The sequence below is a fragment of the Bufo gargarizans genome, chromosome 4, assembly GCF_014858855.1.
Source record: "Bufo gargarizans isolate SCDJY-AF-19 chromosome 4, ASM1485885v1, whole genome shotgun sequence".
In the NCBI taxonomy this organism is placed as follows: Eukaryota; Metazoa; Chordata; class Amphibia; order Anura; family Bufonidae; genus Bufo; species Bufo gargarizans.
The window spans coordinates 32994525-33015550 of NC_058083.1; the positions used below are offsets into that span (position 1 = coordinate 32994525).

Below are 21026 nucleotides of genomic sequence, written 5' to 3' on the forward strand. Positions count from 1 at the left end.
AAAAGGCCTGATGACATGCCTTGGCCTCAAAATGGTCCCCACGCTGCTGTATTTAATGTCTGCATACCGGATGACTTTTGTGAATTCTCCGCCACTAACTAGGGTTCAAGCCGCAATGTTTTAGTCACCTTTCTGCGTGTAAAAATCAGTGGCTGCAACAATGCCTAGTTTTTCAGGCATGTGTACATGCCTAATTTTTCCGGCCTCTGGTGCTGCACTGTGGCTGCAAAAACAAAATAAAACAAAAAGGCACATACATGGGTCAATTCCCCTTTGTGATCGGTACCTTGTTGTGGTGAAGGGGCTTGCGTATCACAATCAAGCGATTATAACCTCTATGAGTGTGGTGGCAATGTTGCCACACCCCAGATGATAAGGCCGTTGCTTCATTATGATCAGAATAAAAGCGATCGGCTGGATAATTTTTCATATAAAAAGATTAATTTAATTAATTAAAAATTAATTCTTTTTTATATATTTTTTTAAGGTTTTTAATACATAAAATAAATAAAAATCATAATAAAGTCTCTTAATAGTTTATTAGAAATAATGCAGACAATTAAAAAAATCCCCATCAATTCAAATACAAAGCGAGTACAGAGCTCAGAACAAAATTATTTCAGAAAGTCATAATGGTTCGTTAATTCGACAATGGTTAATCAATTTGACACACGTCCCCGGATAGGGGACGTAACAGGGATTAAACTGATAGGAATAGTACTATATAAGACACCACTCTTATAGGGTGTCACAGCACATTGCTCCGTGCACGCGCAGTGCCCCAACTTGGGAGTAAGAGGACTGACCAAGCTGCTTTTTCCATCTCCCGGTTCCTAAAATCATTTCAGTTTGGTCAAAGATATAGGAGGATTACAGAGGCTCTACTGATGACAAAAACACGGATTGGTGCTCTCTCCAATATGGCAGTACCTAGTGCCAAGGTATTGGGTATATTATAGAGATTCACAAGATGGAGGGCACTCAGGTGGCTGGGTATATATAAGGAGTCAGATTATAGATATGGTATATAACCTATTGTTTATTGCTTGCATATAACATTTATCATACAGGATTGAACCACTCAATCAATCGATAATAGTGGTGTGATGGTCACAAGATGAGATGGATGTATAGTACGAATTACCCTGTATAACTTGACAACTGAATAAAAATATTATAGTATATAATAAGCATATATTAAAAGAAAGGAGGACCTACTTATGCAGGTGATCAGTCTGCATATAGGTCCTGTATAAAATTTGTAAGTGTGCACAAATGGAATAAAATCCAATAAAATTTGTGCTGATGTAGGTTCACTTGTGTCCTGGAGGAGCAGTCACTTTACAAAAAAGAAGAGAGGAACAGTCTTACCCCATACAGCTGGATTCCAGGGGGTATCTGTGTTGACGATAGTCCGATCCTGTATAACGTTGGTGAGCACGTGGTCCTCGGCGTCCTCAATGTGTTCCTCTGTCACGGCTTCCTGAGTCTCTGCTTTGTTTCCCATATTACCAGAAATGACGATTCTGTGTGACCGGAAATGACGGTCTTTTGTTCCGATCAATTAGCCGATTTCTTCAGAGAGTAACGATCTGTTTGATGAATATTCACCTATAGTTTTTAAACAGGTCTTTCTCGATTTATTCAAAGTCCATGTACTATCCTTTATCGAACCAAACGCATTTCGGTGCACTCTTGCACCTTCATCAGTGGTGGATAGTACTACTGATCTCCTTCCTTTTTATAGGGGAGGGATCATTAAGGTGTCTAGGTTAGATTGAAACTGTGGAATGGATGCGATTCAAATCTTAATAGGCCAATGGGGTATCAGAATTACCTCTAATCTCAGCCATGGAATTACATCGATATAATTATGTAGAAAATGTTGAAGACAAATTCTAATTGACACTGGTTACATAACATCAGGAATATAGCAATTATAAATAGTCATAAAATTGCTTGATATCGAAAATAAATAAGATAATCGACATCAAAACGATTAATAAGATATCAAAACAATTATATCAAAACAATAGTAAAATTTATAATTGTCACTGCTGAGGATGGGGAAAACCCTCAGCCGTGCGATGACAGAAGATGGTGGTCGCTGCTCGACCAGGATGACAGAATTAGGGAGCAGGCCACCTCCTAATCGCATCCCTAATCTGACCCTGACTCCTAACTGTATGAGCCAACCATGATGGTAGGAAGGCTCATACTCTGGAACCTTGAAGTCCCTGCTAGCCCTCAGGGTGGCCCTAAACTAGGAGCAGGGTAAGACGACCTGTTCCTTCTGGATACGGAGGAACAGGAGTCTCACTGGCCAAGCTGCAAGGAAGGGGAAACATATACAACTTATGGCAATGGCAGGTACATGCCACAAACACAACATTCACCTGCCACAGACACTAAGCCTGGAACCCATGTGCAAGTGCTGCTATCCACTACAAGGGACACAGCACACAACCCAAGACCATAAGGTGCAATAAACAAGCATAACACAAACACATCTACTAAGCATCGTGTATCACATTTTATGACCACAAGGGTGGCCCTCACTGGCAGATGGTATATGGGACCAGGAGAGTGCCTCCAGCTTACTACAAGGCTGGAGTACCCCTCAGCTTAATACAAGGCTGGAGTACCCCTCAGCTTCTGAATCACAACAGAAGCTATATAGGCCCAAGTAGTCACACCCCAACTCAGACACACCCAGTGCACACACACTAGGAAGGAAGTTAACCCTTCCAACACCAGGGAAGGGAAGACAGCAACTTAAAGGGGAATACACACACAATAAACCCCGTGCACACTAGACAAGGAAAGTGCACACATATAAACACACGTTGCCAAGTGCAACCGCATGCAGATTGCAGCAAGCTGCCTAGCCACAGCTCAGGCTGCTATACTGCCAAGTACAAACATGTTGCCAGCGGCAACCACATGTGAGGCAACAATCCAGCCGCCCTTACAATGTGATTGACAAAAACCAAACCGCAGGCAACTGCATGCGGAACAGGAGTCACGACCATGACCATGGTCGTGACAATAATATCAGGGGTATAACATTATCATAGAAGAAATTATAATCGACAGCATAGAATATTTGGTATCAAGACAATCGATAAGATCACAAAAATCGATAAAAAGATAAGAAAAAATCGAAAAGAAATTCGATAGAAAATTCGGTAACAGATTTGTTAAAAAATTCGATAAAAATTCAATAGAAAATCGTTCAGAAAGGTTTTCTTAATATAATTAACAGATAATCAAGAATATCATATAAGATGTGATATATATCTTCCTCTTGCTGGTTGGAATAGTGATTGAATGTGTGTATTGGTTTCAAATGTATGTGGATGGGGAGAGGGGCCCAGCGGGGAGAGGCCGTCGAGATGCTGATAGACAGCCAGAACTCGACAGGCTGTCCCCGGAGGGCACATCCCCCTATAGAAATCCAAATAATTCTAATTCTGCATTTAAACCAGCCGGGGTAATGGTCAAAAATTCAAAAATCTTACGAGATTCTGCTCTGGACATGCTTGATATATGATTTCCCCCTCTCCAAGACTTGTGAATTTTTTCCAATGCTATATAAGTTAGTCCAGAGGGATCTTTATTATGGTGTGTTTTGAAATGATGGGACAATATATGATTCTCATAGCCCTTTTTAATGTTACCAATATGTTCGGCTACCCTCTTTTTAAATAGTCTTTTGGTCCACCCCACATATTGTTTGTGGCACGGACATTCCATAATGTAAATAACATCTGAGGGTATATCGTTACCTGATATGGCCTTATATAATAGAGCTATTCACTTAACTAGATGGGCGTTACTGACAAATGAAAAAATTCAAGCTCCATATCTTGACATAGAAAGGTCTCTTTTAGGCATACACAGACGTGCCCTGCTGTGGCTCCCACATTCTCCACTAACGCTTTATCAGAAAATGTGCACGCTGACAAAGAGCATGCTAGTTTGCTACCGCAACTCGTCAGTGTCTTCACTGAGGGTAAATAAGATATCTAAGATATTCCCTCTAAATGTTCTGCCCTACTTATTTGATAGAATGGACGGGAGAGATAAAAGTTGGTGGCATATGTGGGGGGATGTCAGAGTAGGTGAAGTACTTGACAATGGCAAATTCTTATCGTTAACAGAAACACATGCCAAATTAGGCTGGAAATCCCCCTCTATGGTGCAATGTTGGGATTTTAAAAACTTATGTAAGAAATATGAAAAAACTTCAGACCACACGTTTTTGGAGCCCACTTGGTTAGAAAACCTCACCACCCTTCCCTCTGCTCTGAAAAAGTCACTCTCAATCACATATAATAACCTGCTTTCTGAGCTTGCCATTCAAAAACCATACTTTTTACGTCAGTGGGAGAAGGATCTAGGGAGGGTCCTCTCTGAAGTGGAGTCTACGTATGTCCTCTCCCATGCACAAGGTTTCTCCTCTTGTGTTCGATATCAGGAAAATTCCTATAAAACTATTACCAGATGGTACAAAATCCCCGAGTACTTGAGTTCTATAGGAGTTTCTCCCTCTGATCGATGTTGGAGATGTCAACTAGAGGTGGGATCTATGGTCCATATTTGGTGGTCCTGTCCCTTAATTAAACAGTTTTGGAAGGATGTGGAAGGTACCATTAATGATGTTTGCTCATTGAACCTGACTCTTTCTCCTGAACTGGTGTTGCTGTGGATCCCTATTACTAACTTCAAACCTTCTAAGGCAAATCTTCCCACTCATATGATTGCGACAGCTAAACTACTGATCCCGACAAAATGGAGGGATACCTCTCCACCAGATTTAAAAATGTGGTTCAGCAAAATGCATCAGCTTCATAGACTGGGGGAGGTGGTGGGATGGATCCATGGTAGCAGATTAAAATACTTGGAAACTTGGCTTCCCTGGAAAAAGTCTCAAGCCGTAAGGGATTCGGAAGCCCTTGACTCTGCGGTGGTCTGATATGATCTAAAAGTAGTTCCGAGGAGAGAGTCTCTTTCATTTCATTCTATATACATGTAAGTTTGTAACTGATGTGATGGGAGATGGATGGGAACACCATAATGTCCTTCATAAAGGTCTTCTGACATGCTTTATGCGTATATATCTTTTATGTTGATTCGACTGAAATAGGGAATTGAGCCATACTACGTGGTTTATGTCATGCCTGCATTTTCTATAAAACTATTGCACTCAACTTTTAGAAGTTGTTTAAATTTTGGGTCATTGAGAAGCCTTACTGTTGATATTTTTCCCCTTTATTATTTCTTCCCCTCCTTCTTCTTCTTTCGGTTCATTCTACTCCCCTTTTTTCCCCCTTCCTTACTTTCCTTTGCTAGTTGTTGCTAACTATATGTAAAAATGCATATTTGCAAAAAAGTGCTTATAAGTAATCATATATGTGGATTGTGTTATTTCCAACAATGTACAAAATTGTAACTGCTTATGTATAAAAAATGACAAAATTTTTTGTACTTATGCTTATAAGCTATGAAACAATAAAAAGAGATTTACAAAAAAAAAAATAACATCTGAGGAATTGCAGGACAGACTGTCTTTAATTATATGGCTGAAAGAATTTTGTATTGATTGGACCTGTGTAGTTTTTTTTTGGGAAGTGTGCTAATTTGCAATTGTTACAGCTCCCGCATCTATAGAAGCCTTTTAAATTAAGCCAATTGGATTTGATACTTTTATTCAGATTTATAGTGGGGGCAATCAACAAACCTAGATTGGGTGCTTTAGTGTAAGAAATTAGAGGATTATTTGGAAGAGAAGGGCCTATAATCTTGTCCCTTTGTAGATGGTGCCAATGTTTGTGCACCAATGCATTAATTTTCTTATATTGTCCATGGAACGGGAGAATTATTAGTGTATTTTTCCCGGTTTCTTCCTGTTTCTTTTTATTTTCAAAGAAAGATTTCCTCTCCATATATCTGACTTTAATTAAAGCCGAGTCTATAGTTTCTACTGGATATTGTTACATTAGAATCTGTTCCTTTAATATTATGGCTTCTTTCTCAAAATCTTCATTCAAAGTACAGTTTCTTTTTAGCCTTCTGAACTGGCTCGTCGGAATATTAAGTAGCCAGCGGGGGAGATGGCAACTGGTATAAAGTATGTATCCATTTTTCATTACTGGCTTATGGTATGTGCTACACACAAATTGTCTCCCTTTGATTTCTATTTTTAGATCAAGGAATTCAATTTCAGAATTACAGATTTTGGTAATAAATTGTAAATTTCTATCGTTAATATTGATTTGAGTTAAAAATTCATTTAAGAGTGTCTTAGTGTCCTGCCAGATAAAAATAATCTTGTCGATATAACGACACCAGTGCACCAGACCCGCCCCCAGGTGGGGTGTGACGGTCTCATGTTCCCAATGCGCCATAAACAAATTTGCGTAACTGGGGGCGAACCTGGTGCCCATGGCTGTGCCCCTTTCTTGAATATAGAAATTAGAATCATAATAAAAATAGTTATGTGTTAAAATGTGTTTTACTCCTTCCAATAAATATTCTATTTGTTCTAAATTCTATATATTGGCTATTGTTAATTGTTGTTTACGGGCTTCTAAGCCTTGCTCATGGTCTATGATAGTATACAATGAGCTTACGGCCATTATGCCCAAATACCAATGTTCTTGGACTTCCAGTTGCTCTAATGTTTTAATTATATCCGTTGTGTCCTTTATATACGAAGGAACCTTTTTAACTGCAGGTTGAAGTAATTTATCTAAATACTGTGAGAGGTTTGATGTTATAGAAACTATCCCCGATATTATAGGCCTGCCTGGTGGTGACACAGGATCCTTATGGATTTTCGGTAAACAGTAGAAAACTGGTAGATGTTTTGGGGTGTTAGTGATAAATTGATGCTCCTGTTCCAATAATATACCATTCATGTAGCCTTTATTACAATATTTAGTTAGATCATTATAGAAGGTATTTATCGGGTCAGATTTTAATTTTCTATATATATAGTAGAATCTGAGAATTGTCTCTGACATTCTGAACTATACAGGGTTGTGTCTAGTATAACTATCGCTCCACCCTTGTCAGCTGGTCTAATTGTAATGTTATTGGTGGTTTGCAATTCCTTAATAGGGTTTATCTCTTGTCTTGTTAAATTATTATATGTAGGTTTATTGCTCAATTTTCTTATATCTGATTCCATATTTTTCCTAAATGCCGCAATCTCATGACTTATTTCTTGCCTTAGGAATTTCTTTGACTTAGGTTTTAGCTCTGTATGCTCGTATTTAGATACTATGGTTGTTTGAGTTATTGGATTCTTCATATAGTATCTCTTTAGGCATAACTTCCTAATACATTTTTCTAGGCCAATATATGTAGAGAATTTATCTAGATTTGTTGTTGGTGATAATTTAATTCCTTTATTTTATCGTTTTATTTGTGCGTTGGAGAGGTTTGTTTGGCTAAGATTGACAATTGAAGTTTGTTCTATCTGTGTGTCCTGTATTCCCTGTCTCTTTTGTGTGCGTCCTCTTCGTGTTTTCCTGTGTATTTTTGAGATCGTGTTCTCGGTGGTGATCGTCTCCTGTGTTGGTCTTTCATGTGTCTCTGTTCGTGATTGTGTCGGGACTGAGGATAATTGTTTGTGTTGTATTGGTGATTGTAGTGTCTGTGTCGTAAGTTGTAATCGTGCAATTGATATTGGTGATCTTGGTGATTTTCTTGTCCCCTGTATTGGGACTGTGGAGGTGACTGTCATGTTCTTATTCTGTGATGGGGTGGGGTGTGATCTAAAAAATTAGGAGTGGACAGGGCTTCATACCGATTTGTTATGGGTATACTGTATTGGTTGTGTGTTCTATTCTAGTTGTGTGTTCTATTTAAGTATTTATGTCCTTCTTTCTATAATCATTTGCATACATTTTTTGGATTGATTTTTAAAGAAGGCCTGCCATTCAATATAGAAATCATCATTATATAAATCACTGGCTTTTGTTATTTGAAGGCCTTTTGGGATAATATCTCTCTCGAGGTAATCAGTTAGGGATTTGATTTCCCATTTTTTGTTTTAATTGGCGATGCAGTAATTTCTCAAGTTCTTTGAACAAATCTGGTGTTGATCTAGATTGTGGTATCATATTTTGAGTATCAGATGGTACTTCAAAATTATATTCATCTATATTTTTACATTTATTGTCTATATAGTCCCAGACATCCATGTTTTATTGTATCAGGAGTAGGGCTGAGCGAACCCGGACTGTATAGTTCGGGTTCGTACCGAATTTTGGGGTGTCCGTGACACGGACCCGAACCCGGACATTTTCGTAAAAGTCCGGGTTCGGGTTCGGTGTTCGTCGCTTTCTTGGCGCTTTTGTGACGCTTTCTTGGCGCTTTTTGAAAGGCTGCAAAGCAGCCAATCAACAAGCGTCATACTACTTGCCCCAAGAGGCCATCACAGCCATGCCTACTATTGGCATGGCTGTGATTGGCCAGAGCACCATGTGACCCAGCCTCTATTTAAGCTGGAGTCACATAGCGCCGACCGTCACTCTGCTCTGATTAGCATAGGGAGAGGTTGCGGCTGCGACAGTAGGGCGAGATTAGGCAGATTAACTCCTCCAAAGGACTTGATTAATCGATCGATCTGCAGCTGTGCATCATTGAGCTGCTGAAATTCAATTGCTCACTGTCTTTAGGCTGCCCAGACCGTTTGTCAGTCACTTTTTACTGGGGTGATCGGCGGCCATTTTGTGTCTTGTGGTGTGCCAGCACAAGCTGCGACCAAGTGCATTTAACCCTCAATGGTGTGGTTGTTTTTTGGCTAATTCCTACATCAGGGTGAAGCTGTCACACCAAGTGCATTTAACCAGCAATAGTCTGGTTATTTTTTGGCCAAATACTACATCAGGGGCAAGCTGTGCCTGTCACCAAGTGCATTTAACCCTCAATGGTGTGGTTGTTTTTTGGCTAAATCCTACATCAGGGTGAAGCTGTCACACCAAGTGCATTTAACCAGCAATAGTCAGTTTATTTTTTGGCCATATACTACATCAGGGGCAAGCTGCGCCCGTCACCAAGTGCATTTAACCCTCAGTAGTGTGGTTGGTCAAGCTGTCACACCAAGTGCATTTAACCATCAATAGTCTGGTTATTTTTTGGCCATATACTACATCAGGGGCAAGCTGAGCCTGTCACCAAGTGCATTTAACCCTCAATGGTGTGGTTGTTTTTTGGCTAAATCCTACATCAGGGTAAAGCTGTCACACCAAGTGCATTTAACCAGCAATACTCTGTTTATTTTTTGGCCATATACTACATCAGGGGCAAGCTGCGCCTGTCACCAAGTGCATTTAACCCTCAGTAGTGTGGTTTGTCAAGCTGTCACACCAAGTGCATTTAACCATCAATAGTGTGGTTATTTTTTGGCCATATCCCAGTCTAATTCTGTCAGTAAACCTATACCTGTCACCCAGCGCCTAAATACTAGGCCTCAAATTCATATCCAGCTAAATCTGTCGTTAGTGCTGTAGCTGGGCGAGTTAGTTAGTGTCCGTTCAAGCACATTTCTTGTTCTGGGTTGAAATACAATTCCCAATTTAGCAATTTAAAAATTTAGTGGTTTCTGCTGTATCAGAGCTATTTGAAATCTATCCCTAAAAGGGTAGATCATATTGAAGGTGCACATAGGGACATTCAGAATAACTTCACACACCTGCTACTGTGCATTTCCAAGTCTAATTCTGTCAGTAAACCCATACCTGTCACCCAGCGCCTAAATACTAGGCCTCAAATTTATATCCAGCTGAATTTGAATACAATACATTAGGCCAAATAATATTTTTGTTGTTGTGGTGAACGATAACAATGAGGAAAATATCTAGTAAGGGACGCGGACGTGGACATGGTGGTGGTGGTGTTAGTGGACCCTCTGGTGCTGGGAGAGGACGTGGCCGTTCTGCCACATCCACACGTCCTAGTGTACCAACTACCTCAGGTCCCAGTAGCCGCCAGAATTTACAGCGATATATGGTGGGGCCCAATGCCGTTCTAAGGATGGTAAGGCCTGAGCAGGTACAGGCATTAGTCAATTGGGTGGCCGACAGTGGATCCAGCACGTTCACATTATCTCCCACCCAGTCTTCTGCAGAAAGCGCACAGATGGCGCCTGAAAACCAACCCCATCAGTCTGTCACATCACCCCCATGCATATCAGGGAAACTGTCTGAGCCTCAAGTTATGCAGCAGTCTCTTATGCTGTTTGAAGACTCTGCTGGCAGGGTTTTCCAAGGGCATCCACCTAGCCCTTCCCCAGCGGTGGAAGACATAGAATGCACTGACGCACAACCACTTATGTTTCCTGATGATGAGGACATGGGAATACCACCTCAGCATGTCTCTGATGATGACGAAACACAGGTGCCAACTGCTGCGTCTTTCTGCAGTGTGCAGACTGAACAGGAGGTCAGGGATCAAGACTGGGTGGAAGACGATGCAGGGGACGATGAGGTCCTAGACCCCACATGGAATGAAGGTCGTGCCACTGACTTTCACAGTTCGGAGGAAGAGGCAGTGGTGAGACCGAGCCAACAGCGTAGCAAAAGAGGGAGCAGTGGGCAAAAGCAGAACACCCGCCGCCAAGAGACTCCGCCTGCTACTGACCGCCGCCATCTGGGACCGAGCACCCCAAAGGCAGCTTCAAGGAGTTCCCTGGCATGGCACTTCTTCAAACAATGTGCTGACGACAAGACCCGAGTGGTTTGCACGCTGTGCCATCAGAGCCTGAAGCGAGGCATTAACGTTCTGAACCTGAGCACAACCTGCATGACCAGGCACCTGCATGCAAAGCATGAACTGCAGTGGAGTAAACACCTTAAAACCAAGGAAGTCACTCAGGCTCCCCCTGCTACCTCTTCTGCTGCTGCCGCCTCGGCCTCTTCTGCTGCTGCCGCCGCCTCGGCCTCTTCCTCCGCCTCTGGAGGAACGTTGGCACCTGCCGCCCAGCAAACAGGGGATGTACCACCAACACCACCACGACCTCCGTCACCAAGCGTCTCAACCATGTCACACGGCAGCGTTCAGCTCTCCATCTCACAAACATTTGAGAGAAAGTGTAAATTCCCACCTAGCCACCCTCGATCCCTGGCCCTGAATGCCAGCATTTCTAAACTACTGGCCTATGAAATGCTGTCACACAGGTGACAGCTTGTGTGACAGCTGGTGGACACAGACAGCTTCAAACAGCTCATGTCGCTTGCTGTCCCACAGTATGTTGTTCCCAGCCGCCACTACTTCTCCAAGAGAGCCGTGCCTTCCCTGCACAACCAAGTATCCGATAAAATCAAGTGTGCACTGCGCAACGCCATCTGTAGCAAGGTCCACCTAACCACAGATACGTGGACCAGTAAGCACGGCAAGGGACGCTATATCTCCCTAACTGCACACTGGGTAAATGTAGTGGCAGCTGGGCCCCAGACGGAGAGCTGTTTGGCGCACGTCCTTCCGCCGCCAAGGATCACAGGGCAACATTCTTTGCCTCCTGTTGCCACCTCCTCCTTCTCGGCTTCCTCCTCCTCTTCTTCCACCTGCTCATCCAGTCAGCCACACACCTTCACCACCAACTTCAGCACAGCCCGGGGTAAACGTAAGCAGGCCATTCTGAAACTCATATGTTTGGGGGACAGGCCCCACACCGCACAGGAGTTGTGGCGGGGTATAGAACAACAGACCGACGAGTGGTTGCTGCCGGTGAGCCTCAAGCCCGGCTTGGTGGTGTGCGATAATGGGCGAAATCTCGTTGCAGCTCTGGGACTAGCCGGTTTGACGCACATCCCTTGCCTGGCGCATGTGCTGAATTTGGTGGTGCAGAAGTTCATTCACAACTCCCCCGACATGTCAGAGCTGCTGCATAAAGTGCGGGCCGTCTGTTCGCGCTTCCGGCGTTCACATCCTGCTGCTGCTCGCCTGTCTGCGCTACAGCGTAACTTCGGCCTTCCCGCTCACCGCCTCATATGCGACGTGCCCACCAGGTGGAACTCCACCTTGCACATGCTGGACAGACTGTGCGAGCAGCAGCAGGCCATAGTGGAGTTTCAGCTGCAGCACGCACGGGTCAGTCGCACTGCGGAACAGCACCACTTCACCACCAATGACTGGGCCTCCATGCGAGACCTGTGTGCCCTGTTGCGCTGTTTCGAGTACTCCACCAACATGGCCAGTGGCGATGACGCTGTTATCAGCGTTACAATACCACTTCTATGTCTCCTTGAGAAAACACTTAGGGCGATGATGGAAGAGGAGGTGGCCCAGGAGGAGGAAGAGGGGTCATTTTTAGCACTTTCAGGCCAGTCTCTTCGAAGTGACTCAGAGGGAGGTTTTTTGCAACAGCAGAGGCCAGGTACAAATGTGGCCAGCCAGGGCCCACTACTGGAGGAAGAGGAGGACGAGGAGGACGAGGATGAGGATGAGGAGGAGGTGGAGGAGGATGAGGATGAAGCATGGTCACAGCGGGGTGGCACCCAACGCAGCTCGGGCCCATCACTGGTGCGTGGCTGGAGGGGAAAGGCAGGACGATGACGATACGACTCCCACAGAGGACAGCTTGTCCTTACCCCTGGGCAGCCTGGCACACATGAGCGACTACATGCTGCAGTGCCTGCGCAACAACAGCAGAGTTGCCAACATTTTAACGTGTGCGGACTACTGGGTTGCCACCCTGCTGGATCCACGCTACAAAGACAATATGCCCACCTTACTTCCTGCACTGGAGCGTGATAGGAAGATGCGCGAGTACACGCGCACGTTAGTAGACGCGCTACTTAGAGCATTCCCAAATGTCACAAGGGAACAAGTGGAAGCCCAAGGCCAAGGCAGAGGAGGAGCAAGAGGTCGCCAAGGCACCTGTGTTACGGCCAGCTCCTCTGAGGGCAGGGTTAGCATGGCAGAGATGTGGAAAAGTTTTGTCAACACGCCACAGCTAACTGCACCACCACCTGATACGCAACGTGTTAGCAGGAGGCAACATTTCACTAACATGGTGGAACAGTACGTGTGCACACCCCTCCACGTACTGACTGATGGTTCGGCCCCATTCAACTTCTGGGTCTCTAAATTGTCCACGTGGCCAGAGCTAGCCTTTTATGCCTTGAAGGTGCTGGCCTGCCCGGCGGCCAGCGTTTTGTCTGAACGTGTATTCAGCATGGCAGGGGGCGTCATTACAGACAAACGCAGCCGCCTGTCTACAGCCAATGTGGACAAGCTGACGTTCATAAAAATGAACCAGGCATGGATCCCACAGGACCTGTCCGTCCCTTGTCCAGATTAGACATTAACTACCTCCCCTTAACCATATATTATTGTACTCCAGGGCACTTCCTCATTCAATCCTATTTTTATTTTCATTTTACCATTATATTGCGAGGCTACCCAAAGTTGAATGAACCTCTCCTCTGTCTGGGTGCCGGGGCCTAAATATATGCCAATGGACTGTTCCAATGTTTGGTGACGTGAAGCCTGATTCTCTGCTATGACATGCAGACTAATTCTCTGCTGACATGAAGCCAGATTCTCTGTTACGGGACCTCTCTCCTCTGCCTGGGTGCTGGGCCTAAATATCTGACAATAGACTGTTGCAGTGGTGGCTGACGTGAAGCCTGATTTTCTGCTATGACATGCAGACTAATTCTCTGCTGACATGAAGCCAGATCCTCTGTTACGGGACCTCTCTCCTCTGCCTGGGTGCTGGGCCTAAATATATGCCAATGGACTGTTGCACTGGTAGCTGACGTGAAGCCTGATTCTCTGCTATGATATGAAGACTGATTCTCTGCTGACATGAAGCCAGATTGTCTATTACGGGACCTCTCTCCTCTGCCTGGGTGCTGGGCCTAAATATCTGACAATGGACTGTTGCATTGGTGGCTGACGTGAAGCCTGATTCTCTGCTATGATATGAATACTGATTCTCTGCTGACATGAAGCCAGATTGTCTGTTACGGGACCTCTCTCCTCTGCCTGGGTGCTGGGCCTAAATATCTGACAATGGACTGTTGCATTGGTGGCTGACGTGAAGCCTGATTCTCTGCTATGATATGAAGACTGATTCTCTGCTGACATGAAGCCAGATTGTCTGTTACGGGACCTCTCTCCTCTGCCTGGGTGCTGGGCCTAAATTTATGAAAATGGACTGTTAAAGTGGTGGGTGACGTGAAGCCTGATTCTCTGCTATGACATGAAGACTGATTCTCTGCTGACATGAAGCCAGATCCTCTGTTACGGGACCTCTCTCCTCTGCCTGTGTGCTGGGCCTAAATTTATGAAAATGGACTCTTACAGTGGTGGGTGACGTGAAGCCAGATTCTCTGCTATGGGACCTCTCTCCAATTGATTTTGGTTAATTTTTATTTATTTAATTTTTATTTTAATTCATTTCCCTATCCACATTTGTTTGCAGTGGATTTACCTACATGTTGCTGCCTTTTGCAGCCCTCTAGCCCTTTCCTAGGCTGTTTTACAGCCTTTTTAGTGCCGAAAAGTTTGGGTCCCCATTGACTTCAATGGGGTTCGGGTTCGGGATGAAGTTCGGATCGGGTTCGGATCCCGAACCCGAACATTTTCGGGAAGTTCGGCCGAACTTCTCGAACCCGAACATCCAGGTGTCCGCTCAACTCTAATCAGGAGCACTACTGTTAGGTACAATGTAGACAAAGATATAGGAGGATTACAGAGGCTCTACTGATGACAAAAACACGGATTGGTGCTCTCTCCGATATGGCAGTACCAAGGTATTGGGTATATTATAGAGATTAACAAGATGGAGGGCACTCAGATGGCTGGGTATATATAAGGAGTCAGATTATAGATATGGTATATAACCTATTGTTTATTGCTTGCATATAAAAGGAGGGAGCCAGCAATTTTTTAACCATCTCCCCGTTCGAAAAATCTATTTAATAAATGGACCCCAGATTGGGGACGTAACAGGGATTAAACTGATAAGAAGAGAACTACAGAAAATACCACTCATATCAGGTGTGACAGTAAATTGCACGGCGCAGATGCAGTGACCGTGGATTAAAACAAAGGGGAGGGAGCCAGCGTTTTTATTAACCATCTCCCCGTTCGAAAAATCTATTCAATAAATGGACCCCATATTGGGGACGTAACAGGGATTAAACTGATGAGAAGAGAACTACAGAAAATACCACTCATATTGGGTGTGACAGTAAATTGCACGGCGCAGATGCTGTGACCTTGGATTAATACAAAGGGGAGGGAGTCAGCGTTTTTTTTAACCATCTCCCCGTTCGAAAAATCAATTCAATTCACCTTTCGCGAACCCTTGGTGTTGTACGTGGCTGGATGGAGGAAGAAACCTTCAATGACATCAACAGGACATGGCTAGCTTGGTATCCAACCTTGTGCAAATTGGGAGTTTGCGGTTGGGCAAATGGACTGTTTGCGGTTGTTTGCAGTGCATTAAAAGGGGAGTTTGGTCTGTCAATGTCTGTGAAGCGGGCGTAACCCTTACACTACCTGATCGATACGACATCATACCTGATCATATACACATGGATGTTTTAAACCAAGTTGTTCAAAAAAATGTAGGATTGTAAGGTGATTTATGCCCTTTATGGATTAAAACCTAACTCTGCGTCAACTATGTAACTTTCCATGGGAGTTTTGCCATGGATCCCCCTCCGGCATGCCACAGTCCAGGTGTTAGTCCCCTTGAAACAACTTTTCCATCACTACTGTGGCTAGAAAGAGTCCCTGTGGGTTTTAAAATTCGCCTGCCTATTGAAGTCAATGGCGGTTCGCCTGTTCGCGAACATTTGCAAAAATTCGCGTTCGCCGTTCGCGAACGGAAAATTTTATGTTTGCGACATCTCTAGTCAAGAAGCGCGCTCCTTTTACACCGTCGTCAGCTGATTCCACATAGATGTCTACAGAACCTGTTCTATTAAACACTTATACAAGTAGAGCCCCCCAACAAAGTGGACTGACTCTAAATTGTTCTCGCTAACTACAGTGGTTCTATTCAGTTATTTGAAATACAGCCATTTTGTGCAAACAAATTTAATTGCGACCTAGTCTGGATCAGTCGGTGTGAGATACACCATTTAGATACTGTGGTTATATCCTTCTATTAATAAAACACCCTTTTTTAGGCAAAATACACAATTTTTCTGGCCTTGCAGCATCAGCACGTGTGAAATTCAAGGGTTATATACTGCTGTCCTATTCAGTTATTAAACAAACACCCCTTTTGGGCAAAAAAAGTTTATTTTGCAGCCTTTGCTGCATATGTAATTGTGAGATACACCCTTTACATACTGTCGTTCTATTCTGCTATTAATAAAACACTTATTTAGGGCAAGATCCTAAATTTGAGAAATATGAGGAGAGCGTCAAATAAGGGACGTGGCCCAGGTCATGGTGCTGCTGGTGGAGCTCCTGTTGCAGGAAGAGGACGTGGTCGATCTGTGCCAGCTACACGCACAAGTGAAACCCCTTCCTCAGGTGCGAGTAGGCGACAGAACCTGCAGCGGTATTTGGTCGGGCCTAATGCGGCTGTACGAATGGTGAGGCCTGAACAAATACAGGCGATAGTAGATTGGGTTGCTGACAGTGCTTCCAGTTCCATCACATTGTCTCCCACCCAGTCTACTGCTGAAAGATCAGAGTTGGCACCTGCAGCCGATGTCCATCAGTCTTTCACCTCACCCCCTTGCAAATCAGCCAAGCAGTCTGAGCCCCAAGTCATGCAGCAGTCTCTTCTGCTTTTTGATGACTCTGTTAGCAGGGTTTCCCAGGGCCATCCTACTGGGTGGAAGATGATGTGGAGGACGATGAGGTCCTTGACCCCACATGGAATCAAGGTCATGCGAGTGACCTATGTAGTTTGGAGGAAGAGGCGGTGGTCGCACAGAGCCACCAGCACAGCAGACAAGGGAGCAGAGTGCAAAAGCGAAGCGGCCGTCCTCTAGACAGTACGCCTACTACTGCCCACCGGAGCAAGGGACCGAGCACACCAAAGCCAGCTCCAAGGAGTTCCCTGGCGTGGCAGTTCTTCAGACAATGTGCTGATGACAAGACACGAGTGGTTTGCACGCTGTGCAATAAGAGCCTGAAGCAAGGCATAAACATTCTCAACCTGAGCACAACCTGCATGACCAGGCATTTAAGTGCTAAGCACTTAAAGTAGACACCTCATGCTAAGTAGACACCTCAAAATCCAAGAACATTCTCTAGCTCCTCCTGCTTCCTCTTCTGCTGCAGTCTCAGCCTCTTCAATCACCTCTGAAGTGATAGTGCCACCTGCCACCCCGCAAACAGAGGATCTTCAAGCAACATCACCACATGGGTCACCAAGTATCTCCACAATGTCCCACGGAAGTGTTTAGCTCTCCATCTCCCAAATGCTGGAGAGGAAGAGAAAGTGATCCTTAGCCCTTAATGCCAGCATTTCGAAATTACTGGCCTTTGAAATGCTGTCATTCTCTCTGGTGGAGATGGAGAGTTTTAAAGGCCTTATGGCGGTGGCTGTCCCACAGTACGTCGTGCCCAGCCGCCACTACTTTTCCAGGCGATTCATCCCTTCCCTGCACAACCGAGTAGAGGATAAAATCAGGTGTGCACTGCGCGATGCCATCTGTGGCAAGGTGCACCTCACTACGGACACTTGGACCAGTAAGCACAGTCAGGGACGTTATATCTCCATAACAGCACACTTGGTAAATGCAGTGGCAGCTGGGCCTGAGGCGGCTAGCAGTTTTGCCCGTGTTCTTCCACCACCGAGGATTGCAGGGCGCTTTAGTTTGCCTCCTGTTGCTTCCTCTTCCTACTCTGCTTCCTCATCCTCTACCGGCTCCTCATCCGGTCAGCATAACACCTTCACCACCAACTTCAGAACAGCCAGGGGTAAACGACAGCAGGCAGTTTTAAAACGTATCTGTTTGGCGGTGTGCGATAATGGGCGAAATCTCGTAGCAGCTCTGGGACTAGCCAGTTTGACGCACATTCCTTGCCTGGCGCATGTGCTGAATTTGGTGGGGCAGAGAATCCTTAAAAATTACCCCAATATGTCAGAGCTGCTGCATACAGTGCGGTCCATCTGTGCGCGCTTTCGGCGTTCTTACCCTGCTGCTGCTCGCCTGTCAGTAACTTCAGCCTTCCCGCTCACCGCCTCATATGCAACATGCCATCGAACTCCACCTTGCACATGCTGGCCAGACTGTACGAGCAGAAGCAGGTGATAGTGGATTTTCAGCTGCAGCACGCACGGGTGAGTCGCTCGGCAGAACAGCACCACTTCACCACCAATGACTGGGCCTCCAATGCGAGACCTGTGTTCCAGCAGTGTTTTGAGTATTCCACCAACATGGCCGTTCTCAGCGTAACTATCCCACTTCTATGCCTCCTTGAAAAAACACTGGGAAAATGTGGAGAGGGATCATTTCGTAGGGTTTCCAGCAAGTCATTCACAAGTGGCTCCGAGGGTGGGTTCCTGCACCCACAAACGCCAGATACACAATTGTCCAGCCAGGGCACAGTTCCGGAGAATGACGAGGTGGAGGATGATGAGGAGGAGATGGAGGAGGAGGAACCATGTTCATAGCAGGGTGGCACCCAAACCAGCTTATGGCAATCACTGGTGTTTGGCTGGGGGGATACAGAGGACACAGACGATACACCTCCTACAGAGGACAGCTTTTCATTGCCTCTGGGCAGCCTGGCACACATGAGCAATTACATGCTGCAGTGTCTCCGCAACGACAACCGAGTTGCCCACATTTGCCCACGTACCATCCTTAATTCCCTCACGGGAGCGTGATCGTAAGATGTGCGAGTACAAGCGCACACTGGTAGACGCGCTGCTGGTGGCATTCCCACCTGACAGCGTGGGCACAGTGGAAGCACAAGGCAAAGGCAGAGGAGGAGGAAGAGGTCGCCAACACAGCTGGGGCACCGCCAGCACCTCAGAACGTAGGGTTAGCATGGCCAAAATGTGGAAAAGCTTTGTCAGCACGCCATAACAACCAGCACCACCAGCTCATATGGAACATCTTAGCAGGAGGCAGCATTCCACCTACATGGTGGAGCAGTATGTGTGCACACGCCTACATGTACTGAATGACGGTTCTTCCTTCTTCAACTTGTGGGTCTCCAAATTGGGGACATGGCCTGAGCTTGCCCTTTACGCCTTGGAGGTGCTGGCCTGTCCTGCAGCCAGTGTATTATTTGAACGTTTGTTTAGCACGGCAGGGGGCATCATCACAGACAAGCGCAGCCGCCAGTCTACAGCCAATGTGGACAAGCTCACGTTCATTAAAATGAACCAAGCATGGATCCCACAGGACTTGTTCATACCTTGTGCAGAATAGACATGTATATCGGCACTAACCAGCCATTGTTATACTGCAGCACAATTGCTCGTTCTTGTATTTTGGATATTTCACACTCTTTTGGAGTGTACCCTAATTTTAAAAAATAAAATTAAAATAAAAAACCTGTGTTGGCTACCTCGTCCTCCTCCACCGCCGCTTCTCACCTACACTGCTACGTCCACCACCTCCTCAAACTCCTACTCCATATAGAACTCCACCTCATAAATCAATTTAGTTTTTTTGTACTTATTTTATTTTAGGTCATTTCACTACTTTGTCAGTTACATTTTCTGGTGAAATTCACAAATTTTTAGGTGTGAAGTACCACTGTTATAACTAGTAGACCAGTAAAAAAATATAAAAAATTGTCAGTTATATTTCTAGTTGAAATTTTATATTTTTTGGGTGTGATGTTCCACTGCTATTCCGAGTAGACAGGTAAAAAAAAAAATAGAAAAAAAATTGTTTGTTACATTTTTGGGTGAAATTCACAATTCACAGCTTAATACATTTCAATAATTTTTCTTTTACATTTTCGAGTGACAATAAACAATTTTTTTTCTGTCATAGACCCCTGCTCTACCAAGTAGACAGGTTAATACATTTCTGAAATTTTTCTTTTACATTCTTGGGTTGACATTATACAATTTAAGACCTGAATAATCCCCTGCTCTGCATAGGTGACAGGGAATAACATTTCTGAAATTCTTCTTCAATTGATGCGCGCCACTTCCTTTGATTCAATGCTTAAACTTTATCAAGTTGTACCACATTTACGCTTTAATAATTTGTCCCATAATTGCACTCTATAATTTTAAATTTGAAAAAAATTATCCTCCCTTGGATGTGGTCTCTCTTTCTCACACTCCCTCTCCGGCGTGGAACCCTGATTCCCCGCCATCCAGGATCACCATGGTAGGTGCATAAAAGAACATCGAAAGTTGATAGAGCATATATAAAATTGGATCGTGAACCTCATGGGGACGTGCGACATGGTAGGGCAGTAAGTGTGCGCACGCCTACACGAACTGACTGACAGGGGTCAGACCCTGGAACTTCTGGATCTCCAAATTGGGCACATGGCCTGAGCTTGCTCTTTAGGCCTTGGAGGTGCTGGCTTGCCCTGCAGCTGGTGTATTATCTGAACGTGTGTTTAGCACGATTGGAGCACATAGAACAAAGCCAGTTCAACAAGGACTGCAGCAAGCCATCACGACACAAGCGACAGAACCACTGAGACGTGGACGAGGGGTGATCCAAACACAAGTGCCAGTTAACACCAACTGCAACCACTAGACAGAACACCAAATCAACAACTGGGAGAGGGGGGATAAAAAAAAAAGTATCAGAATCAGTGTCACTGCAAGGGAATCTCCCCAGCACTGCTGCCAACCCCTGGAGCAACACACAGGAACCAGGGCACCAGCCACCAAACAGCCAGGAGAGACCACACTGATCCCCTACCAGCATACACCAAAGCCAGTTCAACAAGGACTGCAGCCAGCCATCACGACACAAGCGACAGAACCACTGAGACATGGACGAGGGGAGACCCAAACACAAGTGCCAGTTAACACCAACTGCAACCACTGTTACAGAGAACTGCACTGTAACAGGATTCTCCTTTCACCCTCCATCCGGAGGATA

The 21026-nt window shown here is 44.9% G+C and overlaps 1 protein-coding gene across 1 annotated transcript in view; it reads left to right on the forward strand.

The window, feature by feature from the left end:
• LOC122935164 (vomeronasal type-2 receptor 26-like) overlaps positions 1-20616 on the forward strand; it is a 124317-nt gene extending 103701 nt beyond the window's left edge. Inside the window, exon 7 of the mRNA XM_044290928.1 lies at positions 20537-20616. Coding sequence (XP_044146863.1) covers positions 20537-20616 — 80 coding nt within the window. The remainder of the gene's footprint in view (positions 1-20536) is intronic.
• Positions 20617-21026: the final 410 nt, after the last annotated feature.